This window comes from Xiphophorus couchianus, chromosome 5 (genome assembly GCF_001444195.1).
Source record: "Xiphophorus couchianus chromosome 5, X_couchianus-1.0, whole genome shotgun sequence".
Taxonomy (NCBI): domain Eukaryota; kingdom Metazoa; phylum Chordata; class Actinopteri; order Cyprinodontiformes; family Poeciliidae; genus Xiphophorus; species Xiphophorus couchianus.
This window is the reverse complement of record NC_040232.1, coordinates 26,116,500-26,139,982: the sequence shown is the minus strand read 5'-3', so window position 1 is coordinate 26,139,982 and position 23,483 is coordinate 26,116,500. Positions and strand designations below refer to the sequence as shown.

Sequence of the window (23,483 nt, the reverse complement as noted above, 5' to 3'; positions counted from 1 at the left end):
GACGCATTTTGATAAAGCGACCTTGTGTTCTTGAAGCTGCGTGGAAATTGTGTCCAGAATGAAACTTGGAGCAGGGAGATCCTTAATAGACTCTTCACACTCGCTCATCTTTTTCAGCAGTTCTTGGACGCTGCTGTGGAACTCCTTGGCCAGACTCAGTCCCTCCGTAAGCTTAGCCTGCGTGCAAAGAATTGCTCTTCGATGAAAGTGTAATCAAGCACCAATATGCCTGATAAAATAGCGTTAAAAAAATAATTTTCCTTGACATGACATTTAATTGGATTAATTACTTTCCGCTCCTGGACTTTGTTGTAAACAGATGTCCACTTTTGTTCGAGTATAGACAGGCTGTGCTCGGTGCTTGACCCCCGCACAAGGTCCCCTCGCTCCAGCATCCCGTGAATGGCATTTCTCACATTTGTGTAGGCTTGAACTTTAGACTCCATCTCATTACACAACTCCTGTAGGAGAAAGTACAATTTTAAAAATTCAAGAAACAAATCTTTGCATTGACAGCAACCGCCCTCCCCTGTATTTATAAATACTGTAATGAGCATGAGCGTTACCAAATGCGCATTAAGCCTTTCACTTGCAGAGTCTGGCATGCCCCAGGTGGTTTTAGAAGAGGACAGCCTCAGGTCTGTGTTTTCCAGCCACTGTATGAGATCCTGGATCTCCATGGTAACATCCTGCACCTGTAATAAAACAGGATATACTTTAAAGGAGAAAACAAGTAAATTAGTTTATATCAACAAACTTGTGATTGTAGCTCCATTCATGAAGTGAAAATTATATATAAATATATATATATATATATATATACTGCTCAAAAAAATAAAGGGAACACTTTAAGTGTTAAACACCTAAAGGTTGCTACTTTGAAGAAACTAGAATATAAGGGGTATTTTCAGTTGTTTTACACTTTTTTGTTTAGTTCATATTTCCACATGTGTCATTCATAGTTTTGATGCCTTCAGTGTGAATCTACAATGTCAATAGTCATGAAAATAAAGGAAACTCATTGAATTAAAAGGTGTGTCCAAACTTTTGGTCTGTACTGTATATATATATATATATATATATATATATATATATATATATATATATATATATATATATATAGTGATGGCATAGTTACTTTGAGAAAGTAACTTTAATCGGATTACTGATTACTCCTTGAACAACTTAGTTAGATTACCGATTACTTGATTTGGAAAGTAACTAAGTTACATTAAAATTAACTTTTTTAGTTACTTTCAGCAGCTGCTAACCAACAGCGCTCTTACACCTTTGAAAATTACATTGATCTTTGCTCATTAATACTTACTGTAATTGCAAGTTATTTTATAATTGTAACATCAACAATATAACAATATATTATATATCCACTTATAAGGTGAACCTGAAGGGGAGATTCAACAGTACCAACAAAACGTTACTAATTTGTACATGCTTTTGTGTGTTCCAGTGTTGTCTGGAAAACTATTAATAGGATTTCATACCCTCCCCCTCGTTTGCAGTGAGCGCAGCACACAGAGCTCCTCCTGCCGCTCCACAACTCAGATGTCCCGCTGCACAGATTTGTGATGCTTATCTTAATGTTACTGATTATAATGGCGTGTAGTTGCACAACTTTGCGGACTCGTTCATTCGTGGCTGTTTCACGTTTATTGCGCTGTTCATATTAGTCTCGATGTTTGCAGTTTTCTGGAGCACAACGCAAAGCTCGACGTCAGTCACAGGTAATATATTGACTTGACATTAACTAAGACACAGCGGGTCTTACTTAAATTAAATTAGACTAACTGGATGTCAGACAGATTCTGGGGTTTATGTCTGCTTATTTCCAAGCCCAAAAAGTGCATCCCGCGACTCATTAAATTTGCAAGCGACTTTAGAAAGAACAAAACAAGCCCAAAGTCGCTTGTAATAAACGGAATTGGTGACCGAATCTCAAAATAGTTCCTTTTTAGCAACAAAATGCGCATCTTCCTCCAGTGTCTACATTTCTGTCGCTGCTGACACGGTCGTGTAGAAACTCCCCAAGACGTGTAGAGGAAACAAAATTAAATTACAAAAGAAAATAGTAACGCAAAGTGATTTCGATAAGTAACTGTAGTCTGACTACTGGATTTGAAATAGCAATGCGTTAAATTACTCGTTACTAAAAAAAAGTGGTCTGACGTGAGTAGCGCGTTACGGACATCACTGTATAAATACAAAAAATTGCAGAATGTTGGTTCAATAGTGGCATTCAGCTCATCTGCACTTTCCCCCAAATCTTTTCATTTAAAATGCTCAACAGGTCCTTTATGGGAGTATTTCAAAAAGATTTTTTTTATTAAATGTTGCATTACCGACAATGGCCACCAGAGGGAATCAGACTATCGTTACCTGACTCAGTCTGTTTTCTAATTCCAACTGCCTGCGCTCAGTCTCACAGCGGACAAACTCCCAACTTTCATTCACTTCCTCCAACTGAGACTGCAGACAGTGTGTGTTGTCCCCACACCCGGCCTCCAGCAGCTTCCTGCCAGCCTGGTTGAGAGACTCAATGGTGCGAACGTGAGACATGACATCATTACGCAACACCTTTGAGGACAAAACAAAAAGAAGGCCAAAAGAGATGAGAAACTTGATCTTAAAACGTTATTTTTGCTGTTTTATTCAAAGGTCTATCACAGACCTTATGCTTAGCCAGCTCTATTTCGCAGGTCTGCAGGTCCATGCTGATTGGCTGGTTGCCATGCAGTTGCTCAGCGGTTCTGGAAAGCCATGTGTGCAGCTCGTCCAGCGTGTTTTGAAACTGGCCCAGACCCAGCAGAGCACACTCTAACTGATGCTGAAAACATAACATGGACAGAAAATGTTCACACAATTATTGATAATTGTGACATTAAACCAAACATACATTCACAAAGTACCTCACTAGTTACAACTTGCTAGCACGGGGTTGGACTTTGTGAAAGCCTTGGGGGCTCATGGCACGCATTCAGCAAGATGTCAGAAACATTCCTTAGAGATTTTGATTCATTTTAACATTTAGCATTTGCTGCAGATTTGTTAGCACACCTCCTACCATCCCCAGGGTGTTTAATTGGGTGGATATAATGAATTCATTGTCATGTTCAGGAAATTTGTTTGAGATGATTTGTGTTTTGTGATATGATGCAATGTCAAGTTGTAAGTTGCCATCAAAAAATGAGCAGATTGTGGCTATAAAAGGTGGTCGGTGAGAATGAATACTTAGACTGTTGTATGAAGACAGTGTTCACTTGGTGCTAAGAGGCCCAAAGTGTGCCAAGAACGTGTCCTGCACACCATTAATGATCCTCCACCAGCATGAACTGATAATATTGTACGGAATTAATCTGTGTTTTGAGAAGATTGCGTCAAATTCTGACCATTAATTCTGAGTCTTGTCACTGAAATCGACGTTTTTCCAATTGTGTTATCCAATTTGGAGGATTCTGTATTAATTGTAGCCTCAGTTTCAGGTTTTGTAGATAATATTAATGGTTTTGTGCTTCAAGATTTGATGTGTTGCACATTCAGAGATGGTTGTAATGGAATTACGTAAACTACAGTATATTCATACAGCACCTTCACAGGTGAAAAGAAACCAAGGAAAAACAACAAGAGTTTATAATAGCAATAGCAACATAAAAATAAAAACAAAAGCGTGACATTAAATAGGTATTTTTGACCAAATAGCAGTCACTCAGTATTTTTTTTTCTTTTCAGCACCATTGTGTGTAATCTTAACCTTAACCTAAATCTCCTCATACTCGGTTTGAACAATAGCAATAACAACAGTGAATAGTTATATTATTATGTAGTGCTGAATGCCATAAGTTACTGTTATGTGATTGTTTGAGTCAGTTTTTGTGTAAACAAGCAATTGAACAAGGTGCACCTGATAAAGTCACTTGAAGGTGTATGAGTTTCACAGAAAAGTCAGCTATCTACTGCAAAATGCCATTACTTGGAAAAAAATATAATCAAGTAATATTTTAGTCAATAATGAAAATGAACATTTCTAGATTAAACAGTTCCCACCTGTCTGTTCACTGTCTCAGACTCGAGACTGTCCCACCGCTGTCTGAAGTCGCACAGCGGAGAGAATGAGCCTGGACGCTCCGAGCCCGGAGACAACCGGCACACAAAGCGATGGTTCAGGCTCTCCATCTCAATCTTCTTCTGGTACAGCTCTCGCTTAAATTCCTGGGGCAGATAACAAAGGTTAAACGTGGGAAGAACATTCAGTTATTTCATGTTTAGTTTATGTATGAGCTCACCTTTACATCGCATAGCTGCTCTTTGACTGCTTCCAGGTCAGTTCCCACTGTAAACTCCTCTGTAGATCTTAACTCCGCTGACTCTAACCACTCAAACAGGCCCTGTTAGTGATATAGTCTTTGACTTATGTTATCTCAATACTTTAAACACGTTTATTTACCTGCACTTAAAGATGGAAGACGCTATTTGACATAAAAGCTCTGTGTATTGTCTTCCAACACTGACCTGCATTGTATCTTGGTAATGAAGCGCCATCTGCAAGGAGTCCTCTAGCTTCTTGTGAGAGTCGGTCCAAAGTTTGCTTAAATTGTTCCATGTGCAATAAAGCTTTAAGACAAAATAAATAAAATGCTTCATTTAACTCTGAAACAGGGTTAGAAAAGGCTTCTACTGAATAAAACGTTCTTACTTCATCCATGCTCTTTGTGATGTCTGGTTTCTCTGTATCGCCACACGCTACCATCAGGTCCATTCCAAGAACACCAAGAGTATCCAGGTCTCCTTGCAAGCTGTCTATGTCCTCCCTAAGCGACTAAAAGTCGAGAAAATTGTTACCTTATATTTTCTAACAGTGAGGTTTTTGTCGTTTAAATGATTTCACGACAGACCTGCACGCTTCCGAGGCTTTGCCTGATGGTTTCAGAGTCTGTCAGAGAGGCGTTGAGATCCAAAATGGCCTGCTGCGTGTCGTTAAGGGCACTCGTCATTTCGCTGACGTCGCTCCAATACTTCAAGGCGAGATCCAGAAGCTTCAGCAACCAGCTCTTCCTCGCCTCAGCCAGCTTATACGTCTCATCCCACATCTGGGACAGGCTGGATACTTGACCCTGAATTGCTAAAAAGCATAGATACCGCAAAGGTGTTACTCTTTGCACAGCAATAAAGCACTATGGGGTTGTAGTGTCTGAGAAGAGAGTTACCTGTGCCAATTGAATTGCCCCCTGCCGCCTGATTGTTTGCCAGCAGTTCGTCTGCCTGGCCTTTGACACTGTTCAGACCCAGCTCCAGCTTGGACAGCTCACTAAGGGTTTGCTTGTTATCCTGGAGCTGTTCCTGGATCCTTGGTGTGAGACCTTGCAGAGAGGTGGCTGTCTGGATGCGGCTGCGCAGACGGTCGAGACTCTCTCTGATAAGGGTCATCCTCTCGTTCAGCTACACGATTGAAAGCAGACGTGAAGCCGCGTTCCTGTGAAAAACTCACAAAGTGTCAGACAAAAAAAGCCTTCCTACTTGTGTGAACCGGGGTAAGGACTCCTCGAGGAGACCGGCGGTTTCTCGGACGCGTTCTCTGATGGCATTGTGTTGCTCCTCAGCCGCTGTCGCCTTCAGAGAGAACTGCTCACCCTGAACGGGGTTCAGTTCCGACAAGCGCTTGGCTAGGACGCCCAGGCGCGCAATCAGAGGTCGGTGTTCTGCTATCGACTCTCTGAGACCCTTTGCAGAGCAAGAAGAAAAGGTTTTATAACAGTTCAGCAAGCATATTTTTCTTTGCACATAGAATAAACTGATTTAAACAAATCTCTAAAAAAGGAAGAAAAGGCGGAGAAAACACATTCGGCCTCATTTTCAAACACAGAGCAAAACTGCGATTATTGTACATCAGGGCAACCAATACCCTGTTATTAAGTAGATTACATCAATGAATTGGGCTTTGGCAAATCGGCTCATTTGACCAAAGAAAGGTGTTGGCATCTGAAGCATCAAAGGACTTCTTTGTAGACCAGGACTATTCAAATGCGCAGGTCTCTTTTACCTGTAAGAGGTCCTGTTGTTCCCGGAATGCTTCATAGCTAATTGTGCTCAGGGAGAGCTGGCCAATAAGCTCCTGAGTATCGACCAGCCAAGGCGACACCTCGGCCAGGCCCTCGGAGAACTGGGCCAGAAGTGACTGGGCATGCTCCAGCTGCAGGACCACGTGGGCGTTGGTGGCTGAGGTGGTGTTGCAGTGTTCCTGTAAGGCTTCCAGTGGCGTCTGAATGGAGATTGAATGATGTTTATCTACACTTTCTATTGAAACAGTCATGCATTTAGTCATCCATGTTAAAATATATATGTCATCATGAAATGAAGTCGCGGTTTTACCTGAAGATCTCCAGCTGCTCCTTCGTCACTGTAAGTCATCAAGATTTCAGCGATCCTGACCATCTTCTCAATGTTGAATTTGTGCTGAAGGATCTCTACTGCTAAAATCTACATCAAATGACATATTCTGTTTTATTTTAAATACAATTCTTAAACATTCTCTGTGTACTCGTTTTGACCAAATGCTTTTATTTGATGAGTGGCTCGTTGTTCTGACCTTCTGTTCGTTGAGTTGTTCCGCTATGAGCTGTGGGTCCAGGTTAATTGTTTTAAGCTTTTCGAGATTGTGTGCGGTGTCTTTGAACCACGCCATCTCCTTCACCACAGCCTGTTCCAACTGGAAAACACAACCAGATGATGGCATGTCAATGGCATCATTGACTTTAAAAATGTAGAAGAGCTGTTTCGGAATTATTTCAAATACACATTGTGAAAAAAAAAATATTAAGAATTAAAGAATACCACAATAAAGTAGACATCAATACATCTTTCGATTATTGTAGAGGTACTTGATTGTGGTTAAGAAATAATTTAGAAGAAATTATTTCCATCAGATCGATGGGGCCGGGTTGCAAAGCAATGAGAAATTCAAGAAGCACGTGAAAAGCATAGCCTGCCAACTGTGACTAACCTACCACTCATTTTAATTGTTTGTTAACCATATGAACACCGTAAACCACTGGAGGGGGAGCATTCCCTGTTCCCTCAGTGCCGGTCTCAGGCCCACATAAATGGATAGGAGTTGTATCAGAAAGGGCATCTGGTGTAACATGTGAGCCAAAACAAACCCACACATCACCAAAATGACTGCCATACTGAATGAGTCTAGCCCTAGCTTAACTATGTAAGCAAAGTGAATTTTCACTGAATTCCTGGGTTTTTATCTCTTGAATTAGCATGTTGTCTGTGTTCTTGTTTTTTTTTCCCGCACTGTTTATTTCACTAAAAATTTAATTTCATTAAAAAAAAAGTCCTTATTGTGAGTATGAGTGCATTTTTGTGTGTTTTTATACACAGAGCACTCTGTAGATGGTTTGCGAATTTGAAAAATGATTTTATCACGCCTTTGTTGTTCCACATGACGCGTACAGACGCTCGCTGATTGAAAGCAGCGGTGCTCCTGTATCCAAACACTTCTTGTTCAGATTCCAGTACATGTCAATGGAAAACTCACCCTCTGTTTCTCAGCCGCACATAGTACCGCGTCTCCTACGTGAGCCTGTGCTCCTGCTGCTCCCAACAGCTCCCTCTCGATGCGGCCCAGCCACAGGTGGAGGTCCTCCTGGCTTGAAGTGCAGCGGCTGGAGGCCTCCAGGGCCTGCTCCAGCCTCTGCAGCACATCCAGGCTGCTCAGGTTTAGCACAGAGCAACGGATACGCAGAGCATCCATCTTCTCCTGCACCTGCTGGGCTTCCTCCACTGAAATGACAGTAAAATCACAAAACGTGGGCAAATAATAATTACGCGGCTTACCTAATGTTTGTGGTTAATTGCATAATAGTCTCACGTGTGATGACAGCTCAGTACATTTAGGCATTATGCAGACAACACGCTTAAATTCAAGGCAAACATCAAAATGGGAAAGAAAGGGAACCGGTGAGAATGTGTAATTGTTGTCGGCACAAGAGGAGACGGTGTAGTATTTGAGAAATTGATTTAATGGGTTTTTACACACAATCATTTATCAGCTTTTGGCAAAAATGTTTCAGAAAAGAGACACAACTCTTGTGGCAGTTGTAAGAATGAAAATTTTGTCAGAGGCCAGAAAATATGAGCCGACTGGTCTGAGATGACTTAAAGGCAATACTAATTCTAAGAACTACTTGTTACAATCAAGGTATGCTAAAGAACATCTATGTATGAATGATATGTCAACCCTTGTGACAGACGAGTTGCAGCAGTGGATTCCACTCTTGAAACTTCTGAAACTCGAGCTACAATTTGCACAAATTTAGACAATAATCGACTGGAAAAACATCCAGTGGATCTTGTTTCAGCAGCAACTAAATTGTACAGTTCTAAATTGAACATAATTTAGTGTAAACAATAATACAGCCTTGGAGATATGGGGACTAAATTTTTTGTATTTTAGTATTTTTAGAATTTATCTGGCTTGAAGTAGGGGTAATGCTCTTCTGCATCCAAATGACCAGAATCCCTATTAGGCATAATTTTTTTTTATGTTTTCTGGAAGACGAATGGCTGAATGGACGGACAGGCGGACAGATGGATGGATGGATTTTAACAAAATTTCTTCAAAAGCATAAGTTCCCAGAGATTAAATAATATCACGGTGTACAGTACATCTTACCTGAAACTGCTTCCTTTAAAACTTGACCTGACATCTTTACTTTTCCAAGTTCAGCCATTTGGACTTGAATCTCTTCAAAAATAGCCTTAAAAAAACGATTAGTATTTCTGAGTTAGCTTTATTGTTGTACTGAAAATACATAATTATAATGTTGAACATCTATTTTACTGTTTTCAGAGATACACCTATGACCACTGACAGCTGATTAAACCACAGCAATATGGCTAATGAGTGCACATGGCAGGTCACTCACCTTGGCCTTCTCTGTGGCATCCGACAGATGCAGCATCACCTTCTCAGCGTTTCTCAGCTCAGCCAGCGTCTGTTCTACAGAAATGAACCACTGCTGCAGGCTGTCTAGTTCTTCCTGGAACTGCTGGGCTTTGGGCAGAATGAGCTCCAGACATTCCCTCCTACCAATGGTTTGATAATTAATCAGTGAGGCTTCCCTAGAACGATGCAGCACAAATGAAGTGACGCATTACCACTAAAAGTGTCGGACCTTTTCTCTGCCTCCAGCTGCAGGGCCTCCCACTTCTGTTGAAGAGTGGCAAGCTTGACCTTTGCCCTCTCCCCATCTTCTCCAGGGTGGGCCTCCACCAGCTGAGGACCCTCAACCATCACAGAGTCCATGCTACGCCTTCGGTCTGTTAGGAGGCGCAGCAGGAGCTGTGAAACCATAAAATATGTCCGGTTTTTTAAAAATGTCTTTATTCACAACATTAAAAACGTACAAATATTATCGTGTAGAAGCTACATTTGCACTTTGATGCCTAAGAAGAAACACCACGGGTTAACACCTATTAAAACCCTACACTTTCAGCCTCTTTTCCATTAGATACACTGAGATTTGTCTCATGTTTCAGGCTTACATTGTCCGGACTGGTTTCATCCCCTCTAAAGAGGACATGTTTCTCATAGCCCACAGACATTTTCACAAAGACTAACCGAAGCTCTTTGTTGTGTAGAACACCACCTCTTTCATCACTAAACAGAGGTTATCTCGCAAAGCAAACCCTTCCATACTTTAATCGTTCATTTTCATACTCCCTGTTTTAGAATATCAGAAACATTTCTTGATAAAGAGAGTAGGCGATGTAGTGCTCTGAATGTCAAACCTTCTGTTCTTGAAGTTGTGCCTTCACCACTTTGACCTCTGAGGATGGAGGTTTCTGATTGGCTGTGAGCTCCCCTATCTCACCGACCCATGTCACCAAAGCATCCAGATTCTGAAGAAACATTTCAGAATTTGTGGAAGCATCCCTGAGTGCCAACGGAGACTTAGTTCCCTATGAGAATGCAAAGAATCATAGTTTAGGTAAACATCAAACCAAGTAGGTCATGAGTTTAACTGTTGACAATCCAAGAGTTTAAGACATACCCGCCACCTGTCCAAACTAGAATCTTGGTCTGAACTTGACTGCCCATCGCTCTGGAGCTGCAAAATAAAGCAAGTCCACGTGATGTTTCAGTTTATAAAATGTTACCACTGAAACGGAATCACACTGTGACAACCACAAGCTATTGCTCTAAATAGAGAGATGACAGCAAGAAATTAAAGCTGAAAGGGTGATGGAAAGAAAGGAAAGGCTGAAATGATGGACAGATACAAATTGTCAAGTTTGAAAAGCAGCGTCTCAACCTCAGCAAGCTCCTCTGCTACACCGTTCAGGACTCTAACGGTTCTGGTGACTATGGGGTTGCCTCCTTTATCTCCTGGCGGATACTTCGTCACCTCCACGATCTCAGTCACGGTCGTCTCTGTCACCTCGGTGACTTCGGTCACCTCCCGTGATGCGAGAGTCTTCCATGACCAGGGGCTTCCTTCTCGGGAGTCTCTCCTCTGGAAGCTGGCCCTCCTTTCTGCAGCTGTCAAGTCGTTGTGAGCAAGGGGAGACCTAGTGAACTCTGGAGGCAACGTCCTCCTCGTTAGTGTCCCGTTTCGGGAGGTTTTGATTGAAGACGGGCTGCTATGCCAGGCATTTTCCAGGGTACTGCTGCTTCTGATTGTGGAGGCAGGGGAGCTTTGGAGGGGTTTGTCTGAGATAGGCGTTTGAGCACCCTCCTCCCTCTTATGGTCAAATTTATCAACCTCGCTTTCTTTTTCCACCACTTTTTCCTTGTTTCCATTCTCTCCGAGTTTATCCCTGGAGCCCTCGTCCCTTTTGACCACCCCATCTTGTTCGGGGGGTGGCCACTCCTTTCGTCGTTGGTAGCACTCCTTCAGGAAGCGTTCATCAGTCCTAACATGCTTGGATTTCTGGCCCAGACAACTGGGCCTGCTGATGAGATTACCCATAATCCTTCAGCCCACAGGCTATTGAGGCAATAGGTGAAGTCAGGCCCCTTGGCCATTCATGCAGATGATCCTTCAGCTACCTAAAATAAAACAAGGGGGCTCAGCATTGGTCATTCTGTACGTACAATGCTTTGCAAAAGCATTTATACCCCATGAAACATTTGCATATACGGACATGTTACAAAGGTTGGGATTTTATGTCAAAGACAAACACAATGGTCAATAATTGTAGGAAAAGACGTAATGGTTTTTACTTATTTTTTTTTTACAAACACATCCTTAAAGCATGGCATACAAGAATGTGAACCTCCTCCCTGACCTTTAACAATTTTTCCTTCAAGATTGTCTTGTATTTAGCTTCATCCACATATCCACTAATAAGCAACTCGGTGGGTAACTTAGGGATAAGTATCTTGCCCAGGGGTATGTTGATATGTGGTGGGAGGAAGCTGGAATCCAGCCAGTCAGTTTATTTATAAAGAGACCAAATCGCAACAAATATTGTCTTAAAGCACTTTACAGCACAACATCCACCCATCCCCAAAAATGTACCTGCTATGTAGTGGTCCATCAAATAATCCAATTAAAACTGAAGTCTGTGGTTGTAACGTGGCAAAATGTGAAAAAACTTAAGATGTCAGAGTACTTTTGCAATGTAATGTTTATTAAATACTCTCCTATAATAAAATGCAGTTTTATCACTATAATCCACACCTTTAAAAAAATGCTTGCAAAATCTCAAAGCTTTCATGTAGCAAAGTTTGGTCCCAGGATTGCCCTGGTCTAAGCACTGAAAGACAAGAGAGAACTAAAAGTGCTTTGTGGCCTTGGTTTTTCCTCTGCTGTTTCCTATTCACCGTCTACACATTCTCCCAGCTATCTCGCATCAACAACTGAAAAAATTCTGCGCTTGAGAATCTCTGTGACAGCCTTGCGGAGGATCACAGCGTTGAGGCTGGCACAGACAAAGCAATGGCAACCGGCCAACGCTTTCTGTAACTCAACTTGGATCGGCACTGGGAAACCCCGTCGGGATCTGATGAAATATGACAGCCATAAAAACATCCCCTCCTTTCTTCATGGGACGACAAGTGAATGGGCGCTTTCGCTGCACTAGCCAAACCAGCTTCTTATTTGGCTAATATTTGTATAATTCTACAAACACTCTGCTTAAGACACTGTTTGCTGTTCCCTCACCTTTGTGCCTTCATTGTTTTGACAGAGGTTAAAGGTTAGTGCAATTATCCTGACAAAGACCTTCTGAGGTGAGCCCATCAGGAGATCACAGGGAGGGTTTCTGCTTAAGCAAGGTCCTCCCTCTGAGATGAGGTTACACTGCTCAATTCAGAACTATATAGGTCAGCCGAAGACATGACTGGTGACTAATGATCTGGTTGGGGGTTGATGGGAGGGGGGTCATCTAAAAGGAAATTAGAATATTAGCCTTCAAGACGTCTTTAGATTCCTATTTTTTGCTGTGTGGATACATGTGATGGTCATGCTGAATGCCTCAACAATAAGTAATTACAGGCCAATACCTCACTTGCCATTTTTGGCAAAGACCTTTGAAAAGGCAAGTTTGATTCAAAAATCTCAGCTCTTCAGTGCCTTCCAGTCAGGTTTTTGACCACACTGTTAATGCAGCATTCAAGGCATGAAATAACCAACGTCTTGACATCCATCTAGAACTGATGCCTTGGTCTAAAGGGATTTATACAGTTAATAATAACATGCTGATTGATAAACTGGAAAAGTGGCTTGGAATCCAGTGATAGCTTATGGTTTAGATCTTAAAAAGGAGCCTGGGACTACTTTTTGTCATTTTCTAATTCTAAAGTTGCGCAAATGAAAAAACGGCCAGTGGGATCCATCAGGTCCCACAGGCCTTTTTACACAATAAAAGTCTCGCAACACTTTTATTCAATATCAGCAACATCCAGAGCTGACCAAGCTATTCCCCTAGCACGGTTAAGGAGCATGTCAACATCTGATACCATACATATGTTGGTGACAAATATTTTTTAAAGATTTCTGTGTCACCATATAACCACAGTCCCCATCACTGATAGTCATTAAGTCAGAATGTCCAGAACATCTGTTAAGAGGAAGGTCATTATTTTTTCCAATCTCATATAAAAAAAGTCTAAAGTTGTTGTTTATTGTCCCAAAAAATGCTAGGTTTGATTAGCAAGGTTCAGTGGGGCTGAAGAAGGAAAGCATTCAAGAAAATTAGGTGTCGTTATGAAATCAATAAGCTGACTACTGTTTTAAAAAGACACTACTTGAATAAAGAACCCAAACAAGACCCCAGATTAGCAACTTGTGGTTTTGTTTTTAGTGGGTTTGATTATTGTTAAAGTGTCTATTCTGTTTTCTGTAAAAATCCAATCAGGCACCTGCAGCGCATCCAAAAAGCTGCTGCCAGAGCACTGACCAACACCAGGAAAATGGATAATACCAAGCAAGTCCTCTAGTCACTGAACTAGCTCCTCGTTTGTAAAAGGATATATGTCAATAAGAAACTTGATGGTCAGAAACAATTGTTTCTTAAAGCAGGTTTGAAGATATAAGTTTATTGAACCTTTCCTGTAAAGTCAAAATATCATTTTATCAATCCATTCGCAAATTTCTTAGCTGCAGCTAAAGTGAGGCTTTTATTTGAGTTATTCCTTACATCTTGTTTTCATTGTCATTTACTTAACCTTTTTTCATATGTTCCCTATAAAGGACTGGAATGTTTTTTCTGTATTAAAGTGCTACAAATAAACTCGTCTTGCCCGCCTCGCCTTACCTTGCGGGGAAATGAAATCATGCTGAATCTGCAGAACAACAACAACAGCAACAAAGAAATTATGCTGACATTGGCCAAGAGAAAATCTCACCGAATAACATTTAAACCTGACCATTTTCAGTCATTCAAGCACATTAAAGTGCGTTTTTTTCGTGAGGCGAGAATTTAAAGATGACCTACTTTGATATGATGACTGGATGTGCACTGGTAATTGCCTGCATTACGCCCCGTCTCTGCTGAGCAGATGATGCCGTCCCGGGGTCCACAGGGGAGCAACGCAGTCGGATCAGAGTGATGCCCAGACAAAAGCCTCAGCCTCAAGATCAATGATTACTTAGTTGGCTCAGATCCCCACCCAGCAGTCTCCTGAGGAGAGCAGTGGATGTCAGGCCGTGTCCCAGCCTGGGTCACCAGCTCATCAGAGAGGGTGTGAAGCTTCTGGTTACTGCGCCACATGTGTGGTCGTCTGCTAAATTACTCATTTACTCTTTGGTGAGAACACAATACGTATTAAGATGTGCTAACTGTTTAATTGTGTGAGGAATGCTATTGGAACTACGCTTACTTCCACTATACCGTACAATGAAAGGACTACAGAGACGGTAAAGAGGAAGGTTTGTTCAATCACAGTAAGGCATATCCAGTAACAACACTATGACCTATATTTGTTTTGTTCAATGAAAACAAGACAAACACCCTCATTAAGTCTCAAGCCTGATTCTGAAATGTTTCTCACCTTCCAGATAATGACGTTAGAAAAAGAATGGAGGAACCCATTTCAGTGGTTTCATCATATATTACGTGACCAAACAATTGCATCACTTAACCTATAGAGAAACGGCTCTCTCTATTAGGTTTCTCTGCTTTCAGCTTTGATTTATGACTGCAGTCCATTAAGGAATTAATGAGGTTAAGGCCAACATTATGAGGGTTTCTCTAAAGCATAACAAGATAAAATTGAAAACAACGTTCGTTGTAAATGTAGATTAAATAAACAGCATGTTTCGGTTTTAGGTTTATTTCGCCCAGAGTAGATAATTTGGCCGAATAATGCGGCACAAATGGGTATCTGTGTAATCCCTAATGTCTTGCATGTTTCTAATTTAGTCAGTCTAACGGCTCAAAAACATAAATTGTTGGACTTACAGCCAGAAGCAGAACAATGACAGATGAAAGGCCAGTAATGTTGTTATGCAGCTGCCTGTTGGTTTTCTCTTAAGGGAGGTCTTGAAGTAGTAATCACTGGAGTGGTCCCTAATCAAAGATGGCAGCTGTGCATTTTCCCATGAGACTCATAACATTAAAGGTGGATATATAGTGGAAAGTCAGGTGTTCCACTCAAACAGCACTGTAAAAATCACATCTTAGATTGCCTTAATGAAATGACTATTTTTTTGTTTACAGGTTTGTTGGCAAAATGAAAACCTAATTAAAGGAACAAAAACCTAATGACAAAAAACAATTGGCAATTCAAACTGTTGAATATAAAACAAACAAAAAGAAGCAAATGAATTAAAAATACTCACAACTGAATGTTCCATTCACACATATGTAGTTACAAATGGAGAATTTAATCTTCAGATGAAATATTTTATGCAGTTAAAATAAGTGTTGAAGTAAAGACCTACTTTCCTTAATTGGACTGACCGATAACGCCTGGAGCAATCCCTCTCTGTGTCGGACCTGGGTTCATTTTGGCAGTTTTGGCGGTTAGAAACCCACGTGAAATTACACTTACCCAAAAAGCAGAGCAGACCCCAACGGCATGAGCCAAGGAATCCGGCTGGCTCCTCAGTCACCATTCAAAAGGGTGAGAGAGAGAAAAAAAAGAAAAGAAAACGTCTTTGTTTGAGCATCCTTTGAACGGCCTCCGAGCCCCAACATCCCAAACTGAAGCTTCCTCAAACACGTCCGCGCGCATGCTCCCGTCCGACGCACAGTCAGTCAGGTTCCACTCATTAAACCACGCTCGACGTACAAACACACTTTCCAAACACACCCGCACATGCCCCGATAAACTCCTGCTTTTCCCGTTGCCCACAGTCACGGACAAACAATGTCCTCCTCCTCTCAGCCCCCGTTCCCTGCTCCCCTCCCCTCCTTTCACTTCACTTCTCCTCCCACCAGCTCTCCCTGCTCCTCTCCCTTTCTTCTTTGTTGTGGGAGCCGCGATAGAGGAATTCCTTCCCCTGTTAGAGCCGCCAATGGGACAGGGCACCCAGAAGGAGACAATGTATTCCAACGGCTCAGCTCGGCTGAACTCCCACAGCTCCTGGCCAAGAGAAGTTTTTTTTTTTTTTTTTACAAAGAGGTTAGATTGTACCCGGTGCCATTCTCACCCAGAGCTGCTGCTCAGGTTGCTCCTGTACCAGCCGGCTAAGTGCCCTCTTTACCTTCTCAAGGTTTTTCTTTTCCCCTCCCAAACTCTACCCCCTCCACCCCTGGTTCCCATCCAACAAAAGCCCCTCCTCTGTGTCTGACTAAGGCTCAGAAACTCCGTGCTGCTTTTTGCTTGAAAAATGGGATTGGGTGGGTGGGGTGGGGAGTTTTCTAAAGACCCCCGAGGTCGTCCTCAAAACATTCACATGTTAAGTGACAGCTGCTTCAGCCCTTTCCATCTCTTGATGGCGACGGAGAGAAATCCAGGCTACAAAAAAAAAAAAAGAAATCGGACCCACAACCGCGATGCCAACCACCCAGTCATGAATTCACCCCCCCACCCCTCTTCCTCACTCCCCCCTTTTGCCACCTTGTAGTCTCCCATTCAGAGCCAGTTCAGCAGCCAGTCTCCGCAGCAGCAACAAGCGGCGACTAATTACTGTAAAACATCTCAGATTACTTTTCAACTCACTTCTAGCCGTTGCAACCCAAGCCTTTAAAAGAACAGGATGAAGAAAGGCTGGGAGCAAGCACCGACTGGAGAGAATGAGACAATAATTCAGTACTTTCTATGCAGTTGGCATCGCACACCAAAGGAAGGACCCCTGTGGGGAAACTCTATCATGCCAGTTAAAAGGAGTAACAATATTTGCCTTATAGATGACATGCCCTAAGCAGAGTGTGTACCAACACTTTCAAGTGACCTTAGCGTCACAGTTTTTAGCATTTGTATTGAATTATTTTCAATGTTCTCCATCATCAGCTTGTGGGATTCAATTGAAATATATCTGTTGGGCATTTGCAGAGCTCAGTACCCCGATATATAAAGATGACTCGTCTTATCCGCTTTATTCCTTCTTCTGTCTTTCTCCAGTCAACCATTTAATTCACCTATTGACAGATCCACCAACTGCCTACACTCAAACAGTGCACACTACGTTTTTGTTTGGTTCCCCCCCCCCCAATTTGTCTGTCCAAAAAACAGGCACCGGTATGCAGGAACACAGATTTATAAAATAAATCTCAGTTTTGGTTTTGGTTCTCAGCCTGGGTGAGCAGACAGTACGTTTTATGTCTTTATATTTTTGCAGACTGCGCCTCCCTCTCTCCATGTCTGTGTATCGCGTCATGTAATTCACAATCAATACCGCTTCCTTTGGTGTAAAGTGCCTGCCATGTTACATGTGAATGGGAGATGTGCTCCAGCGTGTCGATGCTAACGTCGTTTGTTTCAGCCAGACATGGGCGCAAAGTCCCGGTTTTACGTGGTTTGGGTCACATGATCTTATATAGCGCACCACTATTAACATATAGTCTCCTACAGCATGCTGCGGCGCAACAAGAACCAAACAGTGTGCTCCTATGAATTCTTTTCTGTGAGGCTCGTGTATTTTTATTTTTTTGTTGTTGTTGTTGTTTGCAACCGAAAAACGTCTACAGTCCTTCTACCAGAAGTAGGACTACAGTGACATTTGAGCAAAACCTGCTTCTTCCAACTATTCCTACCTGTTTTTTTCCCAAAGTCACAAGATAATTGCATATATATTTATAACCCTAATCCTATATAAAATATAAGCATATATATATTAGCAATGTATAGCTAATAAGCTAATATAGCTTAGATTTTAAGCTATATTAGTCCAAATATAATATTAGCAGATTTAAGGCTAAATCAGCTTAAAACAACATAGCTTAAAATATGAACTATATTATTTTAATATATTCAAATAAGCAGTAACAGTAAAAGGTGATGTCAAGTTCTTTATGGTTAGAACCCCTATGACATAATACTACCACCACCATGTTTCTCTGCGCTAATGGTCTGTTCAGGGTCACCGTGTTGTGAGAATCTAGACAGCTGAACTCCATTTACTAAATATGAAAATACTAAACATGAAAGATGGCACTGATCTTTAAATTAGGTTGCCAGAATAAAGTGGCAAAGATAAAAATCAATGCCACAGTTTTCAGATTTTTTTTATGTAGCAAACAATTTTGAAAACAAGCATTATTTTAATTCAATTTCACAACTTTGTGCTGCTTTTACTAGTTTAGCACATTAAACTCCCTTCAAACTGCTTGTCTTAATTGTCCAAACACGACATATGTTTTAATATGTATTAGTAGTGAAAACCGTCCGAGCAGATGCTAACATCTACGATACACCTGATCTCCGCCAATCGGTGCTAAGGAAAATGAATGGTGGTCCTGGATTGGCTGTTTCGCAAATGCCAGTCAATTGTGCGTCAAGCAGCGTGGCGCCTTTGAGCTTCCCAAGCTGCGTTCTCTTTCAAATCATTCAGAAAGGCTCTAAAATGTCCGCAAATAATTTGGCTCTACATTCCACACAAAAATCCGTAAACAGACGGTGGTCCCATCGTACACTGTAGATTTTGAGTGAAAGATAACAAAATGTGAACAAGTTCAAGTGGTACAGATATCTTTGCAGGGTGCATCAGCTAGCAAAGGAATCCCTTTAGCGCTTACATGAGCTCTGAAAGATACAGGCCCCCAAATCAGTGGAGTTCCTTTCGGGTAACTTGAAAGGCTCATGTCTGCAGCCATTTAATGAAAAAAAAACAAATAGGCCAACGTTCCCTGTTTAACCATTCTTCATGTGAGGGAAGCTGGCAGCGGCGAGGCAGCGCTCTGCCAGGAAAACATTGCTGTGGAACCATGACACATGGTCTCTGTTTTAAGCGTCTTACAGGCCCTCCTCCGCTCTAATCGAATTTGTTGCCAAAAATCTCATCTCGGCTTTACGCAGTCGATGCACAGGTCTGGAAATTGAAAGCGGGCTTCCGAATTAATTCGATTTCAAAGTAGCGTCTGCTGGGACCCAAAATCTGATCACAAATTATTCATTTTACAGGCTTGTTCCCCGCCTACCCCCACCTCTCTCTATCTCTCTCTTAGCTGCTTTTGGTATGAATAAGACCTCAGCGGCTCGGACACTGAACATGGTAATTAGCCCTCTTCAGGAGTAATGAAAGCAGAGGAGGAGTCCTCCCTTTTTTTTAGGGTCAAACCAGAGGCACCATTCAGCAGGCACACCGTCATTTATCACCGGGAGAGGCTGCCTCCGTGAAGAGCCAGTGAAAGGCTGATGGGGCTTCCCCACTGGGTTCCTCCGGACCTCCTTCGCTGCCCGGATACTGGAAATCCTGGTCGCGGATGAAAGGGGGGGGACAGAAAGAGTTTAACCTACATCATCGGCTCTGCATTTTTTTTATTCAACTCGTCCCAGAAAAGAAGGATTTAAAGCTGTAAATCTGTGTTTTCCAGAGAACGGGACAGGCATGGGAAAAAACACAAAAATAAAGGAGGGCCCCATTCCAGCGAAATGGGTGAATAAAACAAATCCTAAGGATGAGAATTTAATCACAAAACGCAAGTTTGCTTTCCCCATAAATTTGCGTCACCTCAGTGGAATTTGTTGGTCGTTTCTATAGTTTTGAAAACAGTTCCCCGATCTGTCGGGTTGAACGCCATGTCAGGGAGCAGGGCCGCTGCTTGTTAGCTGTCAAAGATGGAGACGGCCGGGTAAAAGCATGCGGTACGTCAGTCCACACCCAGGATCTGTTTGGTGAATTGTATTGACACAGCTGAATAAGGATGCAGAATCTGCCATAGAATCAGTGAAAGCACAAAAAAGCGTCTTTATGAGGAACTTCATCACCAGGGAGGGAAAGAAAACAGAATGAACTTAACTTGTCAGGAAATTTCATTTTTACTTTTCATCAGTGTCATCCTATAGCAGAGCCTGGGAAGAGTATTTGGATCCCAGAAAATTTTCCTTTTTTTCTGTTATAATAAAAGCCTCCAATGTATTTAGGGGGGATTTTATGGGATAGACTTAGTTCTTTCTCACGTATGAAGACCAAAATGTTCATTCTGGGTCTCATTTTAAGAGAGCGTCTTCTTCTCCAAGCCTGCCATGTTTCCTATATGACTAGTGGAAAACTTGAAATAGGACGCCCTTTGGCTTTTTTTACAATGTTACTTCTTTTGGGGGTTTTTTTTTTGTCACTCTTTCATAACAAACCACTGAGGTCTTCACAGGACAGCTACAATTACATTGAGAACAAATTAAACACAACTTTTGACTCCATTCAGTCATTAAGTCACTTCTGGTTGGACACATCTATGATAGTTTTAATCTCACTCAATACTTAACTCCCATCTATTACCAGTCAATATCATTTTAAGAAGGGATTTACTGTCATATTAATATAACTTATTTTTTAAACACTATTAGAATTTGTCGGTGACGATGCCTTACCAGCTAATTTGTCTCTACAGTCTGTGACACGTTTTAAGGTGCTCGTCTTGCTCTCTCTCGACACGTTCCAGCTCTGAGCTCATGTTTGTCTCACGGTTTGTGGGAAAGCAGCGGAAGATGTCGCAGGTGTGTGAGTCGCAGCGAGGTTCGTGGGTCTGCCGAGGGATGTCGTCATCCACGCACGCTAACGAGTCCCTCTGGCTCAGACTGTGACCGTCAGAGCTGCAGACTCAATAACATTACGATGACAAAGGTCTACGTTCGGATGCAGCATGACAGAGACGGTACAGATAACGAGGCAAACACTGTATCTCACACTTTCACTGTGGCTCTGACCAAAGCTCTCATTTTTTGCTTTGAAGCAAAGTATTTGCACTTTCCATCTATTCCTGCGGAAGTGGGAACGTCTGCAAATGTATCAGATAAAAATGTTTGTCCAAGAAGATGCGATGTTTGGGACTGAGGTCGCAGGGATTTAAACGAATGCAGTATGCTGACCTTTTCTTACAATTGAAGAAACAATTTAGCTTAGCAACTTAAACCCAGCTTCACTATCAGTACATTTAACTTGTAACAGAATTTTTCCGTCATTAATAAAAAAATTAAATTTACATGGTTCCGTTAAGAATTTACCAAGGTAAGCAACAAAACCTTTCACAGAAAATGTCACCAACTTGATTCTCACAGCCTTCAACACAGTAGATACTGAGCAGGGTCAGAGGTCAGGAGTGGGACACAACGTCAAACCACGTGAACACAACTGTGCTCATAAATCTCAAGTGATCTGAAATCCTCAAAGACAAGACACACAATCACTGCATCATTTCAATCTACAAAATAAGCATTTGAGAACTGCTGCACTGCCAAAAGGTTGTCCACAAGGGGGCTTGTTTTGTTTTGTTTCTCAAACTGAACTGTGTCCTCTAGCACACTTCTATTGTGAGAGTGCTGAGAAGAAGTTCAAAGCTTTTTAGTTTTTGCCTTACATTCACACAAAAATGACATTTTAGAGGACCCAAAATATATATATATATATATATATATATATATATATATATATATTTTAGGAACAAAACCCCCAAAACAAAACAAGTTACAGCTTCTCCATCCCATAGTCATGTGAACAGTGAAAAAGCATCTTTTATGAAAATCCTGAGGTATTTTTCCGAGCTCGAACCTGACCTATAACCTCAAACACATCAACTACAACAATGGCGGACTACGCTTGTGATTGTGCTGCAGAACCTGTTCTGCAAAGTTCTACAAAAGGCTCCACTGGCTCTTTGTCGTGGGCTATTCTTGTTTTGTTTTTGTGCTTACCGCTAACCCAGTATCCTTTTCCTTCCACTTTACAATTATACAATTATCTTACGTCCCAATAAAGGCATTTGTGAGGTATGTATTTTAAAAAAAAATGGTAGGAATATTTTTGCAAAACAGAATAATTTCTAATCTTAATCAGTTTGGAGGTTACAATTCAATACACCCCACAGTATGGTGCTGCCAGCACCCTGTTTCATGTTGTAGATGGTGTGTTCAGAGTTATGTGATGTACTTTGGTAGAAATATCTGTAGTGTGACCAATAGATTAGTACAATAATGGATTTTTTGCAACCCTGTCAGTGATAGGACCAATGTTTTTGAGTCAACAGTGTTAACTCAGTTTTTGGTAACTACGGTAACACTGCTTGCTACAGCATCAAATATAATGTTGCCATTGCCACCATGGCTGCTCGCTCAGAATGCCACTGCGGTGTTTGCCGAGGCCAACAGCATAATGGCCGCTCCCAGCTGTGGCGAGTCTCTACAAACAGCGGTCATAAATAATTGCGACCGAAATGCATTCGCGACCAATAAATACCTACGTACTCAGATCTGAGGAGTTTCACTGAAAAGATCTGGCTTTTTTTCCTCTTTTTCTTCCTGCCCTCTAGCCTCTTTCTCTCCTCTGTGTCTGATGTCTTTTCAGTGTGCTCGATCATGTGTGCAGAGGCCCTCCAGTGCCAGGCGCTTCTCCAGCCTGGCTGTCCAGGCACAATGGAGCCCGATTCCTCCCCCCCCCTGTCCCCAGTGGGCTCAAGAAGTCTCCCTGCAGGAGCGGAGGAGGAACGCCATAGGACCCTTATGAGTGTAAACTTTCGCATTCCCTTCACCGTTGTTTCAGCAGACAGTTGAAAATGAAAAATGTAATCGCCGAGGCCAACTCTGCTGTAGGTCAGTGGCTTTGCTTCCCGGAAATGTTTCACTCTCGCTGTAGATGCGTCTGCATTCCAAATGAATCCCATAAAATGGTAGCAAAATGAACAAAAACGAACATAAGTAAGGTATGAAATAAAATTAAAAAAAACAACACACAAATATTGAAAGTCTGGACACAATAGCTAGCTTTTGACAACTAGATGTGTGGTGAAAGAGAGGTCTACCATAACTACTGTAGACGCAACTGACCCTCGAGTCCAGAGTGGGCAGCATCTTCTCCATACTGTTGAGCCACTGCCTTACTGCTCTGATCTGACCCCTGAACTCACACTGCCATTGGCTCAAATCCTCAGCTTCCGTCCTGAAACAGGGAAGAGAAGACGCAGAGTAAACAAAGAACTTAAACATTTTTCGTCAAAATAATATCCCTTATTACCAAATCAGCTAAAAGACCTCATTTGGTAGGAATTTGTTCTTTCTGGTTGATGGACTGCTGAACTCTCTCCTTTCGCTAGGTTTGCGCCTCTAGCAAATGCCAACATAATGACCTACAAAACTGAAACAATCAGGAGTCGTCACAGGTTCTGTTGAATTCGTCTGCTGGAGGCCACCAACAGACTGATTCACTCTGGTGGAGAAGCGCTTTTCACAAGTGTCTGATGAACCAACATGTTTCATTCGACATATTTGTTTGAAGTCGAGAGACATTTGAACTGTTTCAAGCTGAGGAGATGACGTAATGACATTTTTAGAGGAGCATACCAGGTCTTCTGATCCTGGGATGTTGGCGATCCAGTCAAAGCAATCCCCTCGTCCTGAAACAAACAATGTGGAAAGTACA

The 23,483-nt window shown here is 41.9% G+C and overlaps 1 protein-coding gene across 2 annotated transcripts in view; it reads right to left on the bottom strand.

Annotated features, from left to right (window-relative positions):
* The window catches only part of macf1b (microtubule actin crosslinking factor 1b), a 34,799-nt gene extending 11,832 nt beyond the window's left edge, over positions 1 to 22,967 (bottom strand). Inside the window, exons 1-23 of one of the 2 annotated variants that reach the window (XM_028016798.1) lie at positions 22,892 to 22,967; positions 10,335 to 11,071; positions 10,074 to 10,130; positions 9,811 to 9,981; positions 9,195 to 9,361; positions 8,946 to 9,105; positions 8,693 to 8,777; positions 7,556 to 7,800; positions 6,599 to 6,718; positions 6,382 to 6,489; positions 6,053 to 6,271; positions 5,530 to 5,733; positions 5,220 to 5,451; positions 4,908 to 5,134; positions 4,709 to 4,831; positions 4,525 to 4,626; positions 4,299 to 4,400; positions 4,060 to 4,224; positions 2,687 to 2,842; positions 2,395 to 2,592; positions 567 to 695; positions 291 to 461; positions 22 to 177 (exon numbers count right to left, since the gene is read on the bottom strand). In XM_028016798.1, coding sequence (XP_027872599.1) covers positions 22 to 177; positions 291 to 461; positions 567 to 695; positions 2,395 to 2,592; positions 2,687 to 2,842; positions 4,060 to 4,224; positions 4,299 to 4,400; positions 4,525 to 4,626; positions 4,709 to 4,831; positions 4,908 to 5,134; positions 5,220 to 5,451; positions 5,530 to 5,733; positions 6,053 to 6,271; positions 6,382 to 6,489; positions 6,599 to 6,718; positions 7,556 to 7,800; positions 8,693 to 8,777; positions 8,946 to 9,105; positions 9,195 to 9,361; positions 9,811 to 9,981; positions 10,074 to 10,130; positions 10,335 to 10,991 — 3,954 coding nt within the window. In that variant the 5' untranslated portion in view covers positions 10,992 to 11,071; positions 22,892 to 22,967. Of the gene's footprint in view, positions 1 to 21; positions 178 to 290; positions 462 to 566; positions 696 to 2,394; positions 2,593 to 2,686; positions 2,843 to 4,059; positions 4,225 to 4,298; positions 4,401 to 4,524; positions 4,627 to 4,708; positions 4,832 to 4,907; positions 5,135 to 5,219; positions 5,452 to 5,529; positions 5,734 to 6,052; positions 6,272 to 6,381; positions 6,490 to 6,598; positions 6,719 to 7,555; positions 7,801 to 8,692; positions 8,778 to 8,945; positions 9,106 to 9,194; positions 9,362 to 9,810; positions 9,982 to 10,073; positions 10,131 to 10,334; positions 11,072 to 15,520; positions 15,861 to 22,891 lie in introns of those variants that run through there. The other variant, XM_028016797.1, reaches the window with a different exon arrangement.
* Positions 22,968 to 23,483: the final 516 nt, after the last annotated feature.